General features: G+C 46.8%; 1 protein-coding gene across 1 annotated transcript in view; it reads right to left on the reverse strand.

Moving 5' to 3' along the window:
• Positions 1–20503, reverse strand: part of LOC143808262 (arylacetamide deacetylase-like) — a 205103-nt gene that overhangs the window by 63860 nt on the left and 120740 nt on the right. The window contains exon 3 of the mRNA XM_077290750.1: positions 7093–7162. Coding sequence (XP_077146865.1) covers positions 7093–7162 — 70 coding nt within the window. The remainder of the gene's footprint in view (positions 1–7092; positions 7163–20503) is intronic.

Genomic DNA, 20503 nt, shown 5'->3' on the forward strand with positions numbered 1-20503 from the left:
CACAACCCTAACCCCAACACACCCCTAACCCTAGTCTTACCCCTAATTCCAACCCTAAGGCTATGTGCTCACGTTGCGGATTTGTGTGGATTTTTCTGCAGTTTTTGAAAAATCTGCAGGTAAAACGCACTGCGCTTTACCTGCGGATTTACCGCGGATTTCCAGTGTTTTTTGTGTGGATTTCACTTGCGGATTCCTATTATGGAGCAGGTGTAAAACGCTGCGGAATTGCACAAAGAATTGACATGCTGCGGAAAATACAACGCAGCGTTTCCGCGCTGTATTTTCCGCACCATGGGCACAGCGGATTTGGTTTTCCATAGGTTTACGTGGTACTGTAAACGTGATGGAAAACTGATACGAATCCGCAGCGACCAATCCGCTGCGGATCCGCAGCCAAATCCGCACCGTGTGCACATAGCCTAATTCTAACCCTAATTCTAACCCTAAGTGCAACCCTAGCCCTAAGTGCAACCCTAGCCCTAAGTGCAACCCTAAGTGCAACCCTAGCCCTAAGTGCAACCCTAAGTGCAACCCTAGCCCTAAGTGCAACCCTAAGTGCAACCCTAAGTGCAACCCTAGCCCTAAGTGCAACCCTAAGTGCAACCCTAAGTGCAACCCTAGCCCTAAGTGCAACCCTAAGTGCAACCCTAAGTGCAACCCTAAGTGCAACCCTAGCCCTAAGTGCAACCCTAAGTGCAACCCTAAGTGCAACCCTAAGTGCAACCCTAGCCCTAAGTGCAACCCTAAGTGCAACCCTAAGTGCAACCCTAGCCCTAAGTGCAACCCTAAGTGCAATCCTAAGTGCAACCCTAGCCCTAAGTGCAACCCTAAGTGCAACCCTAAGTGCAACCCTAGCCCTAAGTGCAACCCTAAGTGCAACCCTAAGTGCAACCCTAGCCCTAAGTGCAACCCTAGCCCTAAGTGCAACCCTAAGTGCAACCCTAAGTGCAACCCTAAGTGCAACCCTAGCCCTAAGTGCAACCCTAAGTGCAACCCTAAGTGCAACCCTAAGTGCAACCCTAGCCCTAAGTGCAACCCTAGCCCTAAGTGCAACCCTAAGTGCAACCCTAAGTGCAACCCTAAGTGCAACCCTACCCCTAACCCTAACCCTACCCCTAACCCTACCCCTAACCCTAACCCTAATGGAAAAACTAAAATAATTATATTTTCTGTATTTTATTATTATCCCTACCTATGGGGGTGATAAAGGGGGTGATTTATTTACTATTTTTTTTATTTTGATCGCTGTGATAGAACTTATCACAGCGACCAAAATGTGCAGGAACGAATCTGCCGGCTGTCAGATTCGGCGGGCGTACTGCTCATGCGCCCGCCATTTTCCAAGATGGCGGCGCCCATGAAGCAGACGGCCGGACACCGGGAGGGACATCGGAGCTAGGTAAGTATGGGGGGGTGGGACCGGAACACGGGGGGGGATCGGAGGACCTGGGGAGCGGACAGGAGGACCGGGGGAGCCGACAGGAGGGAGGAGGGGAGCGGAACGGACATCGGGGCAAAAAGGACGACTGGGGGGGCGATCGGTGGGCTGGGGTGGGGGCAGATCGGGGTCTCCAGCCATGGCAGATGCTATTGCAGCATCGGCCATGGCTGGATTGTAATATTTCACCATTTTCATAGGTGAAATATTACAAATCGCTCTGATTGGCAGTTTCACTTTCAACAGCCAATCAGAGCGATCGTAGCCACGGGGGGGTTAAGCCACCCCCCCTGGGCTGAAGTACCACTCCCCCTGTCCCTGCAGATCGGGTAAAATAGTAGTTAACCCCTTCACCCGATCTGCAGGGACGCGATCATTCTGTGACACAGCATATGCGTCACAGGTCGGGAAGGCACCGACTTTCATGACGCATACGCTGTGTCACAGGTCGGGAAGGGGTTAAGATCCAAAACCGCCATATAGCAGCCAGGAAACAAGTTTTTAATAGCTGAACGTATGGACTCCATTTTAAATGTCTTAAATTTAAAGAAATTAAATACCTTTTTAAAATCTATTATAGTCCTGAACGAACCATCAGGTTTGGGAATCAGAAACAAGGGAGAATAAAATCCCTTCCCTCTTTGAGCCGACGGAACTTCTATTAACACCTGATTAGCCAGGAGAGACTTAATTTCTAACTCTAATGCCTCCTGCTGTGGCTGGGATTTTAAGGAAGTCAAAAGGAAGGAATCCAGAGGTTTCCGGATAAGGTCTAAGGTCAGGCCAGATGATATGATATTAATGGCCCAGGAATTTTTAGTTGTTTTCTTCCATTGGTGACTAAAATGTAGCAATCTACCCCCTACTGGCAGGAAAGAACTAGCGGGATCTATCAGCCGGTTTGAAGGGACGTCTGTTAAATAGGTTTCCCTTCTGTCTGAATTCTTTGTTATTCCAGCGATCTTTAAAGTCTTTTCTCCTGCCAAATGCCGGCTTCCTGTATGCCCTTCTGTAGGAAGGAATGAAAGGATTAGGAAACTCTTTTTTTCTGCTCACCTGACAGGGTATCGCACAAAGCTTAGACCTGGATTGGGCATCACCTTTCCAATTTTTTAACCATAACGCTCTACGAGCTGTATTGGTTAGATTAGCTGTTCTGGCTGCCAAACGGAGAGAGTCTATAGAGGCATCTGATAAAAAAGCCGCAGCAGCTTTAATCAAGGGAATAGAAGAAGGTAACTTCTCTTGACATTCCATTCTTTATATTCTGGTCCAGCTGATCCAGCCAAACTAGCATAGATCTGCCCGTACATGTGGCTAAAATTGCTGGCTTAAATGCAGTTATGCAGGCTTCCCAGGATCTTTTAAGAAGAGCATCTGATTTCCAATCCAATGGATCAGACAGGGTCCCTACATCCTCTACAGGCAAGGAGGAGCGACGAGATGTAGAGGCTACCGCAGCATCCACCTTAGGTACTTTAGTCCAAGTCGCTAGGTCCTTGTTATCAAATGGGTAGCGTCTTTTACAAGCTATGGGCACCAACCCTTTTTCCTGTTTGTTCCATTCATTTTTAACCAGATCTTTAATAGTCTGAATTACAGGGAACACGCGACCCTTCCGCTGGGAGAGACCCGCAAACAACTTCTTGCGGGGTCTGGGGTTCTTTGGATTCTGGAATCTCTTACAGATTTAATTAGATTATTAACCCCCTCTGTTGGAAAACATACATAATATTCCTTGTCTGAGGAACCAGAAGCTTGTGAAATATCTGAGTCTATCTCTCCACTCTCCGAAGAAGTGTCAGCTCTGGGTGAGGGTAATCTTTTGCTGGATTTCCTTTCTACATTCATGTAGGGGCCACTAAAGGACTGCAGTTCCTGTCTGATCATTAAACGATTGTCCTCCATTTTGACCGACCCCTCCTCCTGCAAGGCACTACTTATGCAAAACTGGCATAATCTTTTAGGATACATATTAGGCAGAGGTTCAGAACATAATGCACACTGCTTATGCTTGGTCTTCCCCGTCTTTTTAGCCTATGAAAGTAACAGAAACAAATAGGCGACTATGAGTCCAGTGAAGTTTAACTCCAACTCACCCAGCTGTATGATCATATAAATACCAGCTGTAGAGTTGTCTGCTTAGCCTGAGGTGTGGACTGGGGTGATCCTCTGTCCGTTCCTGATTTTTCAGGGGAATCACTCATTTTAGAGCGTCCACTACTCTTTTTGCTAGTGTCACGTGTCGATATTAGCTCCCCCAGTGGGCGCGCAGTATTAGCACTTGGAGATGACATATTGGCGCACCTACTAACACAGCTGAGTGCCTTATATAGTGGAGGTGACTCATACACCCATACATGCACACTCCCTTTTTTTTTTTTTTTTTTTTTTAATTACCCCAGCTGTGGATCCTGCTCCGGATGGGACTGCCTTAGAACTGCTATGAGCCCCAGAATAGGTTCGGCAGCAGCACGCCATTCCTCCATTGCAGTGCTCCCGGAAGTATACCTATCTATTTCCGGGGCGCACTCCACACTGCGCATGCGTCCCTGCAGGATGTCAATGGTATACAGCAGCGCCTCTTACCGGACCTCTACCAGGTACTTCTTGTGCTGTTCTGGGAGAAAAAAGGCGGCGGGACTTCCAGTTGCAAACTTGCGGTGCTGTCTCACCGCCGGGCGTACCGCTCTGGGCCTCTGCCAACAGGCTTGTCACATACGGTTGCAACAGGGAGATGGTCCATCAAACAGAGTCCCAGCAGGGAGACTGTTGAAAGCACATGGGAAGCCTTGTTCCACATGTGTCACAGAGGGGGGAGCCTGCAGGAACATTCCCCCGAACCTGTTACCCGCACTGGAGCCCCTGCCGCTCAGCCAGAACTGCACAGGCGGCAATCCAGGCAGGTTTTCCTCTTCATCTTCAGGAATCTTCTCCAAAGGTTCCCCTCTAGGAACAGGAAACCAACTGAGGAGCGGGGGGGATGCGCCCCTTTAATCTCTCCGTAGGTTTCCTGTTCCTAGGGGCGGATCCCCTCTCTCAGTTGGTGCTGTCGTGGTGAATAGAAAAAAAACACACACACACACACACAGAGGGTGGAGGTGGGAGGGGCCTTTCAACCTCTGTGATCCTGCCCCGCTATAGGTCAAAGAAGGACGACCTCCATGGTGCTGTCTGGAGGGACCTAATGGAAAAAAGGTTTTTTATTTTGTTGGAAAAAAGGAGAAATCGCTGGCTAACTGTTACCATTACAACAATAAATTTTGCTTCAAAAATGGTCCTGAAGTAAATTAGACATGTGGGAAATGTTCTTTATTAACTGAATTAAAAAGTTTGAAAATTATGAAAAAAAAAAAAAAAAACGGAAATTTTGCAAAATTTTTGAAAATTTCACAAATAAATGCAAGTCATATCAAAGACATTTTACAGCTATCTTGATGTACAGGGTGGGCCATTTATATGGATACACCTAAATAAAATGGGAATGATTGGTGATATCAACTTCCTGTTTGTGGCACATTAGTATATAGGTGGGGGAAAACTTTTCAAGATGGGTGGTAGTGACCATGGCGGCCATTTTGAATCTAACTTTACTTTTACAATGGGAAGAGGGTCATGTGACACTTAGAGAATTTCACAAGAAAAAAAAATAGTGTGCTTGGTTTTAACTTAACTTTGTTCTTTCATGAGTTATTTACAAGTTTATGACCACTTATAAAATGTGTTCAAAGTGCTGCCCATTGTGTTGGGTTGTCAATGCAACCCTCTTCTCCCACTCTTGACACACTGATAGCAACACTGCAGAACAAATGCTAGCACAGGCTTCCAGTATCTATAGTTTCAGATGCTGCACATCTCATTTTCACAGCATAGACAATTGCCTTCAGATGACCCCAGCATCTGAAACAGATAATGGAAGCCTGTGCTAGCATTTCTTCTGCTGTGCTGCTATCAGTATGTCAAGAGTGGGAGAAGAGGGTTGCATTGACAACCCAACACAATGGGCAGCACTTTGAACACATTTTATAAGTGGTCATAAACTTGTAAATAACTCATGAAAGAATAAAGTTACATTAAAACCAAGCACACCATTGTTTTTCTTGTGAAGTTCTCAATTAGTTTGATGTGTCATATGACCCTCTTCATATTGGAAAAAATAAAGTTGGATGCAAAATGGTCACCACTAGTGTTGAGCGACCTTTACATTTATAGGATCGGGTCGGGTTTCACGAAACTCGACTTTTTCGAAAGTCGGGTCGAGTGAAATTAGCTGATCCTATAAAAAAGTCAGGGTCAGGGTCGGCCGAAACTCGAAACCCAATGCAGTGCATTGGGTTTCCAATGGTTCCCAGGGTCTGAAGGAGCGGAAACTCTCCTTCAGGCCCTGGGATCCATATTTAAGTGTAAAATAAAGAATTAAAATAAAAAATATCGCTATACTTACCCTCTGATGCGCCCTGGTACTAAGCGGGAACCTTCCTTCCTTAGAATCAGCCTTCCAGGACCTTGCGGTGACGTCGCGGTGACGTCGCGGCTTGTGATTGGTCATGGAGCCGCCCATGTGACCGCTCGCATGACCAATCACAAGCCGCGATGTCACCGTGATGTCACCGAAGGTCCTGGAAGGGCTGATTCTTAGGAAGGAAGGCTGCCGGAAAGAAGCCGAGGGTGAGTATATTCCTATTAGGTATATACTCATCCTCGGACGCGCCCTGCTTCTTTCCGGCAGCCTTCCTTCCTAAGAATCAGCCCTTCCAGGACCTTCGGTGACGTCACGGCTTGTGATTGGTCGCGCGAGCGGTCACATGGGCGGCCGCGCGACCAATCACAAGCCGCGACGTCACCGCAAGGTCCTGGAAGGCTGATTCTAAGGAAGGAAGGTTCCCGCTTAGTACCAGGGCGCATCAGAGGGTAAGTATAGCGATATTTTTTATTTTAATTCTTTATTTTACACTTAAATCTGAATTCCGATACCAATTCCTGATATCTTAAACATATCGGGAATCGGTATCGGAATTCCGATTCCAGATTCAGAAGATCGGCGACTTCTGAAAATTGCCGACCCGTTTCGCTCAACCCTAGTCACCACCCATCTTGAAACGTTTTCCCCCTTCCAACCTTATTTCTGAGCCAGCTCTCAGTCAATACCAGGGGCACAGTTACAGCCACCACTCACTATGCACTGAGCGGTGACAAGCAGCACCTGCCCACCTCATGACAAAGCTTATGGCTGCCAGCAGGGCTTTCAGTGCAGATGCCAGGTAGCTCGAAAACACTATCAACACAGATTTTTCTCTATATCTGCAAGTTAGAAGTTGTTTTTTTTCTTCACATGACAGGTTTCCTTTAACTAGAATAAGAAAACAACATTTTGTACTAATATCTACATTTTTCAATCTATTTCTGAAGACTAGAAGAATAGACAAAACTATTAACAATTGTTTAGGTATTGTTTGATCCTCTTATTCATCTTTTACACTTCAATGCAACTTCCAAATTCTGTTAATAAGTTAAATTGTTGACTTTGTACTTCAACGTGATCCAGGATCAAAAGTCTGTTGCACATATTTGATGTGGGGCACAAGGTCATAGTATGAGGCGAGGCAAGGCACAAGTTAACAATGGAAGCTTGAGAACAGCACAGTACCTACTTCATTGACACAATTACTGCATTCAGTTTATGTGCAGATTGTTTTGATAGAAGATCATATGGCTTCATAGCTGCAAGACATCAAAACAAGGAACTTGATTAATTCTTCATGTGAGGGAATTGCAGAAGAGTTTACTATATTTGTAGACTTAAAAGCATCCTCAGGATGCAATGCCGATTAAATTATATAGTAAAGTGAGAGATGAATGGATTAATCTGCTGTCAATTCAGAAATTGTCAATTTTGAATAAATTTATATTCCAAATCAAATTGCAAACATTGTAGCAGCCACATAGTGGAATCTTTATATCTGGTGTGGAAATGTGGGCTTCACTTAATGTTTTGCAGTCATAACTAGTGATCGAATAGTGATCTATTCGGATTCTGGAAAATCTGCATGAATAATTTGCATGTTCGTACAGAATAATGAATCCAATGCAAGTCAATGGGAAGGCCGAATATTTTTCCGCTGGACCCAAACAGGTCTGGGGGCACGAGAGAAAAGCTGAAATTGATGAGAGAGCTAAAACTAAATGGGAACAGCATGGAGAAGATGCCTGCATGCCTTTGACTCACATATGGTATCTGGAAATGTTGTCAGAGTATTGCGCCGGTTTCACGGATTTTTGAAAAGACCTACCAAACCAAAAATATATGAAAAGGGAAAAAAAATGCCAAGAAACCTAATTTTCTTCATACACTGTGTGCTTCCCGCTCTGACTGTCTGCCGACCGGAAAGTGAGAGCAGATCACAGCGGTGACGTCACCGCTGTGCTGTGCTCTCACTGTACGGCGGCACTCAGTCAGAGCGGGAAGCGGACGGCAAGGGACCTGACGGACATCAGATGGTGAGTAAGTACGGTTTGTTTTTTTTACTTTTACGCTGGTAACCACGGTAAACATCGGGTTACTAAGCACGGCCCTGCGCTTAGTAACCCGATGTTTACCCTGGTTACCAGCGAACCTCGGCATCGTTGGTCGCTGGAGAGCGGTCTGTGTGACAGCTCCCCAGCGACCATACAATGACTTACCAACGATCACGGCCAGGTCGTATCGCTGGTCGTGATCGTTGGTAAATCGTTATGTGAGACGGTACCCTTACACTACAGTCCTCTGGCATGCATACACTGAAAGTGCCACGTCTGCCTCTAACATTAGATATGCAGATATCTCCTTGTACTGTGGGTCAAGAAAAGTGCACAGCCAGTATTTCATGGTGGACAAAAGGTCTCATACAGAGTTCATGTTCAGATGGCTTTCCTAAGACCCTCGCATGAGACCTTTGTGTGGCAGACTACAAAGAGTCAAACGTTCAGTGTCCTCACCAGGAATACTAACCATCCTCTCCTCCTCATGATGCACAGCCTCATCCTCCTCTTGAGACAATCCATGCTGGACAGGCATGAAGCTAGGATTGGGTGTCCCCTCTGTAGCACAGAGAAAAAAATCCTATTCTTCCTCCTCCTGTTTCTCATCACCCAATGTTGCCTGAGAATAATGTGTGAGGCTGGGTTGTGTGGTATCAGCCTCTGTCTCTCCATAGCCACCTGCTCAGCATTCAAAGCTTCCTCTTTCAGATTCTATAGCAAATGTTTTAATAGACAGAACAGTGGGATGGTTATGCTTCTAATAGCATCATCAGCGCTCACCATCTTGTGCAGTACTCAAAGTTTTAAAGAACCCCACATAGGTCAGCGATACACACCCATTCGGCATTTGTTGTGTGTGGGGTCTGAGTATTACTCTGATGGGCATGGAGATGCTAGAATTCTGAGACAGCCCTCTTCTGCACACTAAGCCTTGCCAACATATGGAAAATAGAATTTTCAGTGTGTGGGCAGGTCACAAATCAGTTGGTGACGAGGCAAATTAAAGCATTGCTGCAGCAAAGCTAGACTGTCGAAAGCCTGAGATGACTTCCGAAAATGTCCGCTGACACGACATACCTTGGCAAGTAGGTCAGGCAAGTCAGGGCAGGTTTTTAAAAGCCGCTGAACCACCAAGTTCAGCACATGGATCATGCATTGGAATGGGTAACAGCTTGCCAAGCTTTATATCCGTCACCAAGTTCCACCAATTATTGCACACAACCAGACCCAATTGGAGGTTCAGCAGGGAGTGCCACCTATTGGTCTGTTTTATCCCTTTCAACAACTCGGTTGCATTGTGAGCTTTATCACCTAAACAAATGAGCTTTAGCAGAGAGTGCTGCCGCTTCACCAAGGCAGTGCTGCAGATTTCCCAGGAGAATAGATGAAGATGAAGAAGATTAAGATGAAGATGGAATATAAGGCGACAAACTGATGGAAGTTAGGCCCGCCATTTTTGGTGTGGATAAGATGTGTGACATCCCAGCCTCTGCCTGTCCCAAACAACTAGGTTAACCCAGTGTTCAGTCAGGGAAATGTATCATCCCTGTACACAAGAACTTGTCCATGTGTGTGTTGGGCAGATCATGGCTGATATTGTGTAACGTGCTTATTACTGATGAGCGAATATACCCGTTATTTGAGACTTCCCAAGCACGCTCATTTGACCTCCGAGTATTTTTTAGTGCTCGGAGATATAGTTTTCCTCACCTCAGCTGAATGATTTACATCACTTAGCCAGCTTGATTACATGTGGGGATTTCCTAGCAACCAGTCAACCCCCACATGTACTTATCCTGGCTAACATGTAAAACATTCAGCTGCGGCGATGTAAACCAAATCTCCGAGCACTAAAAAATACTCGCGTGCTTGGGAAATCTCGAGTAACGAGTATATTCGCTCATCACTAGTGCTTATGTAACTTGAGGACGTCACTGGGAAAAATCGTGATGGCTGGGAATCGAGCACTGTGGGGCTGCCACCACCAACAGGTTGCAGAAAGGCTCAGTTCCCACAAGTTGAAATGGCAACATTTCCAGGGCTGGCAATCAGCCAACATGAGTGTTTAGCATTTGGGCCTGTGGGTGGGTGGCTGGATATTTCTGCTCTCTAGTAAATGTCTGCGGCAGGAACAAACAAAGTGGACGTGGTTGCTGGACTGTTGTGTGTGCAACCGTTGGTTTTGGGCAGGAGGCATCAGCACTTCTTGGTCAGCAGTTTGGGAAGGGGCAATGGTTTGACCCTCAGACACAGATTTGGTACCCAGTCGTGCCGCCCAACTACAGGGATGCTTGGCTGCGATTGTGCTTTTGCATGTTGGTGGTGCTCAGGTTGGCAATGTTCTTGCCCCTTAGCTTTGTTTGGAAGATGCTGCAAGTTAGTTTTATCTGAAGGACTTTCAGGAAAAAAACAAAACTGCCATACCAAGTTCATTTTAGGGCAAGCCACTACCTCTTGCCCATTTTCTTGCTGTGGATCCATCCCTCTACACTGCTGTGCTCGCTAGACATGCCAGATTGGATCAGTGGCCTCAACCACATCTTTCAAGTCCTCAATCTGATCCACCTTCTGAGCTGCCATTTGCAGCTGACCTAATGGCAACTGTGCCTCATTATCCTCCACTGTTTTAGACAAATGACTTTCCAATGTGCCTTTCTCCTGGCCATGGCAGCTTAAATGTTTGGGCATCACTGCCCTGACCCTCCAATGGTGCATGTTGAGAGACCTGACAAATCACAAAGGAACATAAACAGTTCCTCAGAGTGGCCAGCTTTGGGGTCATATATCTCCTGGGACTCTTGATGGTGGGAGGAAGAAGGGCCAGGTTGAGGATTGAGAGGCCCAGCCTCTTGGCTGCTGAGACTGGACCATGTGGAAGACTTTGTGGTACTGCTTGTCAACACACAGAAGCTTTTGTCTGCCATTCAACCCACAACATCCTTGCACTTGTCTGGATTCATTAGTGGTGCAGCACGCTGACGAAATTTTGACAGGAAACTAGAATGAGATAGTCCCCTTCAGATCTGTCACACAGCCTTGGCAGGCACCACCACATCCCTTAACGTCACCCTTTTGCATCTTGAATGCATTATGCTTATGAAACCCCCCAAAATACTGCCTTTCTTTTTCACAAATACCCTTACAAAGGTCTTCTGTACAAATTCACTGTATCTAGCAATGTGTGGCTATGTCTTTGGAGATTGTCTTGCTGATAAAGTGCAAAGGCAAGTAATGAAGGTTATTGCCCCAGCTAAGTTGTCACATACAGTTATATCTACTCAGATTGGGGCAGTCGCACAACTGCTAGACAAAATTAGGTATTTTAGAAGTGGAAGATAGAGAGCTGCAGCATGAAATTTCAATGATCACAACACCCAGGTGCACACCTTTCAATCACCCTATGTCCTATTAAATCTCACTACTAAATCCCCACCTACCAAAAAAAAACAAACAGGTAAATATTGAATTTTCAGCTCTCAAAAAGCTTTTTGGAACTAATAAATGCTCAGTACAAACTCCTATCACTACTTTCACTTTCCCTATGCTCTCCCTACGCCGTTTCCGGCTGAAATGTGTGCAAGATGGTGCCGGCAGGCTTTAAATATACCCCATCATGCTGGAAGGCCAGCCAATCACATCACTCACCAATCACACACCAGTGATGGGATTACTGTGATTGGCAAGCCAGCCCAGTATGTTCATTGGCTGCAAATAAAGCGCCAAACCTGCTGGGTGGGTCACTTGAATCTATCGAGGTGAATACCCAATGAATAACCTGAATACCGTACTATTTGTGCTACTAACATATTGTGCCGAATGTATTCGCTCAACACTAGTCATGACATCAGGTACAGCCAATACAGGAGGACCATCACAGCTACTGTAAATGATTTAGGCAGGGTAAGTGCAGCACCCCAGAGTCCTGGTTGTTGCAGTACTGTCGCTCCGCCACTAAGGGGAGTGATGGTACGTCTGATGGCACTTAAGGAGTTCACCTGACCAGGTATCACAGTCACACATTACACTTCACACTCTGGCCACCAGGGGGAGCAAAGGGTTCTATGTATTAGGCCACTCCTCACAATCTGGTAAAACTGGGGGCTGGATAGGAAGTTAGCGAGAATCTGACTGGGTTTTGCCCAGGCAACACCTAGTGAGAGAAGAGGTTGCTTGGGAAGATTCAGGGGGGTCCCTGTCAGGGGTGGGATCCTGACAGAGGCCTAGCGAAAAGGACAGATCGTTACGGAGCCGCGCCTGCACTTCATTGCGGTGGTATCTTAAGAAAGGACAAGAAGCGAGGTTTTTTGTGGAGAAGTGAGAAACGAGATCACAGCACAAAGGCGATAGAACCAGTAGGAGTCGTGCCCCGAGATCGGCAACATCGTACTGAGGCGCGTAGCCGGTGGCCGGAACGCCGAGGAAGTATTGGGCTCCACGCATTACTTCAAACCAATGGCAGGGCAGTTAATTATAGGTTGGCTGCCTCACCTAATTCACCTAATGAAGACAACGGAGGCAATTGTGGGAGAGGGGCGTCTCTAGGGTCCCTATAAAATAACTCCAGGCCTACCCCGTCATACGGGTGCGTCCTATCCATATCATCTGGGACGGAGAGAAAGAACAGAAACATACATGACAGTTGTGAGGACTATCCCGTGGTGCTCAGCAGGGAAGTACTACAACACCCAGGCGCTAGTAGGTAGGCACTGATTTCCACCTGCAAAGGGAACTCTGGATGTGCCTTCGGACCAGCCGGTCTCAGCCAGCCCAGTTAACAGTGCTCTGGATTGCAGATGCCAAAGCCTTCAGTAAAGAGGTAAAGAGACTGCAACCCTGTGTCCTCGTTATTTACCGCAACCTACACCACCACCTACACCTTTTATTGGACTCCCCTTAGCAGGACCACGGACCGTGTCGGGCCACCGTGACATCCTCAGAACCGATAGACCCGGTACCGAGTCCTGCGTCTGGGGGCCGCTCCATAAGCAGCCAACATTTTAGAATTTTACAGGCTAGGGATAGTCCTTCAGAGTGAACAGCTCATTACACAAATAATCTTAGCCTCATACAGACATACGATGTTGTATCCAATTTTTTTCCCCCACAACTAGATCACCAACCCATTATAATTAAGCAAGAACTGTCAGAAATTTGATGGGAGATGGACTCCAATACACCCTGTATTAGACATAAAGGAGGGCCTCCCTGAATTAGACAAAGGAAGGCCTCACACACTATGTCCAAATTGTTATGCAGTGGTACTTGCGACATCCGCTGGGGCCATGGGGTACTCGGAACCAATTCGGACGGTCCTTAAAGTGGTGGTCACAGCAGCGGTGACCCTGTCCATGGCCCTGGGCGCACAATAAAAGGATGATGGAATGTTTGTATGGGGATAAGGGAATTGTTTGTGACACCACCTGTGGTACTCGGCTAGGGATGGCAGACACTGCTAAAAGATCGCTGGGGCTGGCACAGCAGAGTTGTTACAGCCCTCCACAGGTAGAGCTTAGTCCCAGAGCATCTAAAGGTGTCAAGTAAAGTTACTGATGGATGGTAGTAGTGCAGGGCAAGTGGCGCAGGAAAGAATTGAGAGGACACAGCAGTTTGCAGCCTTCACGTTTTACTCACAGTTCTCACAGTACGGTATCTAACTGGGTGTGCCGTGTCCTCCGGGTCCGTGGTACAGCCAATTCTCCAGTAGCTTGGGGCACTTGTCCAGAACCCCCTTCTTATGTGCCTTTCCGGGTCGACTCTTTGCGCTGGCAGGGCTCTCCTGCCCTGTGCTCCACACACACACACACACACACACACAGTGTCCTAAACTGGAAGTCACGGGTCCTACCGGGCGACGTCCTCACTGTCCTCTTGACCCTCTGACTCCCTTTTCAGCGAGCTGTGCATGGCTGTGGCTCAAAGTTACGACAGCCTCTGGTTTCCTAGCTGAGACTTGCAGTACCTCCGCTAGTTCAGGGCCGGTCCCCTACTGTGACCTGGTCCCTCCACCTGACAGTCAGCATGGATGTGGGCCCTACGGGTGGTTTCCACACTTCCTGTGCCCCAAGGACACCTTCATTCCTTCTCTCCTCAGACTTTCTTCTGTTCTTTCGTGCTGGGATGAGCTCCTACCAGCTCCAGTCCTTGGCTCCAACTCACTCTCCATGCTTAACTCTTCCCTGGTTTCTATAACAACAACTGTCTCTACCCAAACCTTCTACCTAATCCCTCCCTGGCCTGGAAAGGCCTAGTGATGGGTGCTAGTGTCAGGGTCCTGTATAGTGTCCTCTCCTTACCAGAGAGTTGGGGCACCACATCTCTGGCTGAGGTGCAGTACCTCTGTGGCGACTGGACACTCAGGCGCATCACATATTCCTAGACTGTAAAAAGTTAGAAGCAGAGTCATCCATACACCAACTGGAGTGTGTTATTCAAGTATTGATGATTAAAAACACATTATGTGTTGCTGTCTTCTGGTGGTTGATAAAAATGAACAAATCCTGGATTAGCCCATACTTTAACCAGAGTGAGCCTGTCAGCATTTTCGGTTGACAGCTGAAAGTGCCTGGTTTATGACACCCCCGGTGACACTAAAAACCAGCTCAGACAAGACACTAGTGGAAGACCAGCACCAAACCTCCAAGGCATAGAGGTACAGCTCATGCCAGGTGTCCAGCTTTAAGACCCAATATTTGAACGTTGCAGAGAAATTAGGGAGTATGCTGGATTTGTCAACCAGGCATTGCTTGACCATATTTAAAAACTTTCCTCCTTGTCAAAAATAACCAGTCATCAGGGCCTGGACACTGGGACAGTGTCAGAAAATTGGCTTAAGCCTTTGACAGTGCACCCATGCTTCTGCTGTAACGGGTGCGTTTCTCCCTTGCCCATCCTACTTTGGGCAAATAAGTTTTCCCCCTGCCACTAGCATCAAATGGGAATTTTCTCAATAAGTTTTCTACAATGGCCTTTTGGTATAGCACTGCCTCAGGATGGAGAAGATGCAAGGTTCTCTTCATAGTGTGGGTCTAATAGGGTGAACAACCAGTCCTGTTTTTTTTCGGCAAGATGAATGCAACTAGGGTCAAGGCAGCGGTACCTAAAGTCCGCCATATGTGTCAAGCTCCCTACAGCCATTACTTCCCTGTCTCCACCATGATTATGACTCCAGCTCTTCCTCCCTCCCTCCTCAGCCCATTCACATAGAGATGGGATGAAGCGTGTGTGACTGCTAGAATCCGTTGCGCTAGCAACCAGCTCCTGTTCCTCCTTCTCCTCAGCCTTCTCCTAATTGTTACTTAAGCAGCACTTAGCAAATGACATGAGGCTGGACAAGATAGTATCTCCCTGTCTCATGTCTTCATTCCATCTCCACCTGGTTCACATACAAAGCTTCATATTTAACTGTGAGCAGAGACTGTTTAAGTAGGCATAGAAGCAGAATTGTCGCTCTGATTAGGGCATCACCACCACTCACCATCTTTGTGGAGTCCTAGAAGTCTTGGATCAGAGATATGTCAGACATCCATGCCCACACTTCAGATGTTATGAGTGGAAGCTGACCAAAATGTCAATGGGCATGTATTCCACAACTGACCTCTGCTGTTCACAAAGCCTTGCCAGCATGTGCAGTGTGAAGCTCCAGCACCAGCCTGTAAGCTGGCACTTGGATGCACTGCCATAGCAGTGGCAGCAGTAGCCGACTTGCAAAAATGAGTGCGGATGCGGTATACCTTGACCAGAAGCTCTGGCAAATCTGAGTAGATTTTAGAATCCACTGAAACCACCAAGTTGAGCATGTGGGCCAAACATGCCGTGTGCAAGTTTGACAAGCTTCACAGATGCCCCCAGGTTACTGCAATAATCACACACGACCATGCCCAGTTGGAGGTTCAGTGATGAGAGACACAGATCTGTCTGTGCCGTTATTCCTTGAAGTAACTGTCACGATGTGCGGTTTGTTGAATAAACAAATCCTCTTCAGCAGAGCCTGTTGCCGCTTTGCTGAGGCAGTGATTAAAGCTTCCGGTTAATGTGGACAACATGCTCTGAGATAACACCTCAGAGATAGATGGGGTGGAGGAAACAATGATAGAAGTAAGGGTATGTGCACAAGTTCAGGTTTTTTCACGTTTTTTTCGCGATAAAAACGCTATAAAAACTCATTAAAAACGCATACATTATGCATCCTATGATTTAGAATGCATTCTGCATGTTTTGAGCACATGGTGCGTTTTTTCCGCGAAAAAAACGCATTGCGGTAACAAAGCAGCATGTTCATTAATTTTGCGGTTTTTTCACGTTTTTCCCGCTATTCTATGCATTGGGAAAAAACGCACAAAAACCGCGGTAAAAATACGGTAAAATCGCGGTAAAAACGCATGCAGATTTCTGGCAGAAATGTCCGGTTTTTGTCAGGAAAATTTCTGCCAGAAATCCTGACGTGTGCACATAGCCTAAGGACTGCAACCCTCAGCAGCAAAAGCCTGGTGACCGGGTGGGATTCGACCCTGGCCTCCACAATGCTTACCACAGTGTGCAGTCAGGAAAATTTAGCTACCCTGGCCACAGAATGTGTTTGCTGTTAAATGGACAATCCAAGTAAGTGCATTTGTAACGGTACAGGGGATGCTCCTGGACACGTGCTGGTACAATGCAGGGACAACACACTGGGACAAAATAGTTGCAGCTGGGGACCAAGTACTGAAGTGGTCATGTGCAGCAGCATTTAGCGATGGACTGCAAAGCCCCAAGCCCTGCTTAGAAGCTGTATTCAGCCACTCTTTGCTCCAGCAATTGTCCCTAGGCTAAATGAAGAACACAAGATGAGCTCTTCGTAGAACTTTTACTATGATGATTAAACATCAGTCAGCACCAGTAGAATCACTAGAGTGCTTTGATCAATGACTCCATTCAGGCCTAGATCCCCCTGTAATCACAACTGTCCCTGAGCTGTGCAATGACATCAGTGAGCTGAGCATGACAGCACCTAACTTTTTATAAGCTCTGATGAGGTAATGCGGCCATCCAATCACAGTAATGCCACTACCAAGATTGCTACAGCATTACAGTGACTCGCAGGCAATACCTGCATGTATATTGGCTGTGTGACAGGTGCCATACATGCGGGCGGAGATTTGAGCATTGAAACAGCGCTCCACCTAATGTTTGACAAGTTCTGAGCACAGAACGCCCACAGACTTCAGTGATAGTCTTAGTTACTCACCAGTTAATGGTGTTTTTTGGAGTCCATGACAGCACCATGGAGAGAGGGGATCTGCACTTCAGGAACAGAAAACCTACAGATACGTCCCTCGCATCAGTTGGTTTACAGAGCACAAGAGGACCACCAAGGTTAACAGCATAATTAATAGACAACGATACTACTGCTAACTATTCACCACAAGTGGATTATATAAACAAAGGAAGAGGTGTACACCCAGAACTTAAGAAGGCGGGAGGGTATGTACGGGTGCGGTCATAAACTCAGTTACTCACCGATTAAAGGTGTTTTTCGAAGACTTTATCGGTCTTCCATGACAACACCACGGAGAGAATTACAGAGAGTAACTGTTTAGGGAGGGACTACGGCTTGCAGCACCCTTACACCAAAAGAGAGGTCCGAGGAGGCACCCAGGTTTATTAATCTATAGTGGTTATAGAAAGTGTTTGGAGAAGACCAAGTAGCAGCCTTACATATTTGGTCGATCGACACCTCTATCCTCTCCGCCCACGAGGCAGCCATAGCTCTCATGGAATGCGCTCTTAGACCTTCAGGCACCAGCTTGCCCTTTGAAATGTATGCCAGCGGAATAGCCTCCCTGGTCCACCTAGCTAGTGTAAATTTTGATACTCTATGATCTTTCCTGCTACCCTGATAGGACACGAATAGGCCGTTATCTATCTTCCAAGGATCAGTCACTGCTAGATACTCTAGGATACATCTACTTACGTCTAAAGTGTGTAGTTTCCTTTCCTTATCATTAGTAGGATTAGGGAGGAAAGATGGAAGAACTATCTCCTGTGTTCTATGGAATCTGGACACTACTTTAGGAAGATATGCTGGATCAGGGGACAGTATCACTATCATCCCCAAGTTGCATGTAAGGGGGAAGCCTGGATAACACCTGGATGTCGCCCATCCTATGATCTGACGTTAGGGCCACCGGGAAGGCTACTTTAAGTGACAGATTTTTAATAGAGGCTGAAGAAATTGACTCAAATGGGGCTTCTGTCATGGCCGAGAAGGCTAAGTTTAAGTCCCACGGCATGACTCTATTCATCAACATTGGCCTAGACCATTTTGCCGCCTTGATGAATCTGCTGACCCTGTAACTTTTAGAAATGTTGCAGCCAAAGAGGGCCCCTATGGCTGACACCTGCACTTTAAGAGTATTTGGGGATAACCCCATATCCAACCCCTTTTGCAAGAACTCCAAAATCTGGTCTATTGGTGTTGATTGACCAGCTACTACCACTGAGTTTTAAAGAAATCTTTTCCAGATCCTGATGTAAATTTTTGTGGTGATTAACACTCTGCTGAAGAGCAGAAAAATAATCAGGCCTGGAGAGAAACCTCTATCTCTTAACAGCGACTGCTCAAAATCCACGCAGTCAGACGAAGGCCAACCGCCCGGGGATGGTAGACTGGGCCCTGGGATAGGAGATCCGGAATGTCTGGTAAGACCCATGGGTCGGACATTGACATGGTCCTGAGACATGAAAACCACGTCCTTCTGGGCCAGATGGGGGCAATTACTATAACTGTGGCCTTCTCCTTCCTGATTTTCCTCACCAGAGGAAGTAGAGACAGGGGAGAAAAGGTGTAAGCTAGCCTGAAGTTCCAGTCCATGAGGAGGGCGTCTACTGACAGAGGATTTTCTCTGGGGTTCAGAGAGCAGAATTCTCTCACTTTTCTGTTTTCCTTTGTGGTGAAAAGGTCTACCTCTGGTTGACCCCACCTTTTCACAATGAGGTTGAAGATGGAGTCGTTTAGAGACCATTCACCCTGCCTCAAGGTGTGGCAGCTTAAGTAATCCACCATAGTATTTTCTGCCCCTCTTATATGAAGAGCCGTCAATGAGAGAAGGTGTTGCTCAGCTTGCTGGAACAGACGATCTGCCATGTTCATTAGTGATTTGGAACGGGTTCCACTTTGATGATTGATATATGCCACGGTGACCCGATTGTCAGAGAAAATCTGTACGGGTGGCCCTGTAGATAGACAAGGAGTCTTTTAACTCCCTCCTCCACTGCCGTTAACTCCTTCAGGTTAGAGGACATTTCCGTCTGCAGCTGATCACCCATGTGAGCCCCCCAACCAGAAGGGCTAGCGTCTGAGGTGATTATACGAGTTACGTTATATTCCCAGGGGACCCCCGTGGATAGGTTATTTTGGTCTAGCCACCATTCAAGGGATACATTAGTGTTTTGGGACAAGGTCAGCTGGCTCTCTAGGTGACCCCCCAACATTTTTTGTTGTGATAATACCTCACCCTGAAGTATTCTTGTATGATACTGGGCCCATCGGACTGCTGGAATGCAGGACGAGAGAGAGCCTAACAGACATTACTTTATGTAATTGTTCTAAACAGTGATCCACTGTTTTACTCATGATAAGGAGATCGTCGAGGTAGTGGATTACCAGAATGTCAGACTCATGTAGGTGGGCCATAACCTTAGTAAATACCCGGGGGTGACCGATATACCAAAAGGGAGGGCCCTATACTGGACATGTCTGACCACCCCATCTAACCGGACTGCTACACTCAGGATTCATTGGTGTCCTGCATAAATGGGGATATGGTAATAGGCGTCCTTTAAATCCAACACCACCATAAAGCAGTTTTTATACAGTAGTTTTATTGCGGTATTTACAGTCTCCATTTTAAACTGTTGTTTGGTCAGAAAATTGTTTAGTGCCCTAAGGTTGATAATGGTTCTGAAGGAGCCATCTGGTTTACGTATTAGGAACAGAGAGTAGAATCCTCTACCCCATTCTCCTTCCGGAACCTCTGATAGGACCTTCTTACTGAGCAGGTCGTAAGCTTTCATTTCCAGGGCCACCTGTTCTGCTGGAGAGGACCTGAGCGGGGTAACTGAAAAAATTATGAGGGATAGAGGAAAACTTAAGCCATAGACCCGTAGCTATTAATCCCAAAATCCAATTGCTACTGGAAATTTTGGACCAGGCTGGGTAGAAGGCAGATAGTCTACCTCCCACCGGGGGGACTAATCATTGGGGTGGCTTTTTGATCTCATGGGATGGCTCCTGACATCCCCCACCTCCAAACATGAATCCAGTACCTTTTTTCTTTTTATCGTCCCATCTGCCCTGGTCCCTGGCCGACCTTCTGCGAAAGAACCTTTTCCCTGTGAAGGTACGCCTATAAGAAGTGGTCGGTAGACTGAGAAATTTCTTTTTCTCATCGCCGGCCTTCTCCAGCAGTTCGTCTAGAACTGGACCAAACAGGTATTCTCCTTCACACGGAATAGCGCAAAGACAGGAGCTGGCCTGAAGGTCGCCAGGCCAACACTTCAGCCATA

Source organism: Ranitomeya variabilis, chromosome 2, assembly GCF_051348905.1.
Source record: "Ranitomeya variabilis isolate aRanVar5 chromosome 2, aRanVar5.hap1, whole genome shotgun sequence".
Classification (NCBI taxonomy): domain Eukaryota; kingdom Metazoa; phylum Chordata; class Amphibia; order Anura; family Dendrobatidae; genus Ranitomeya; species Ranitomeya variabilis.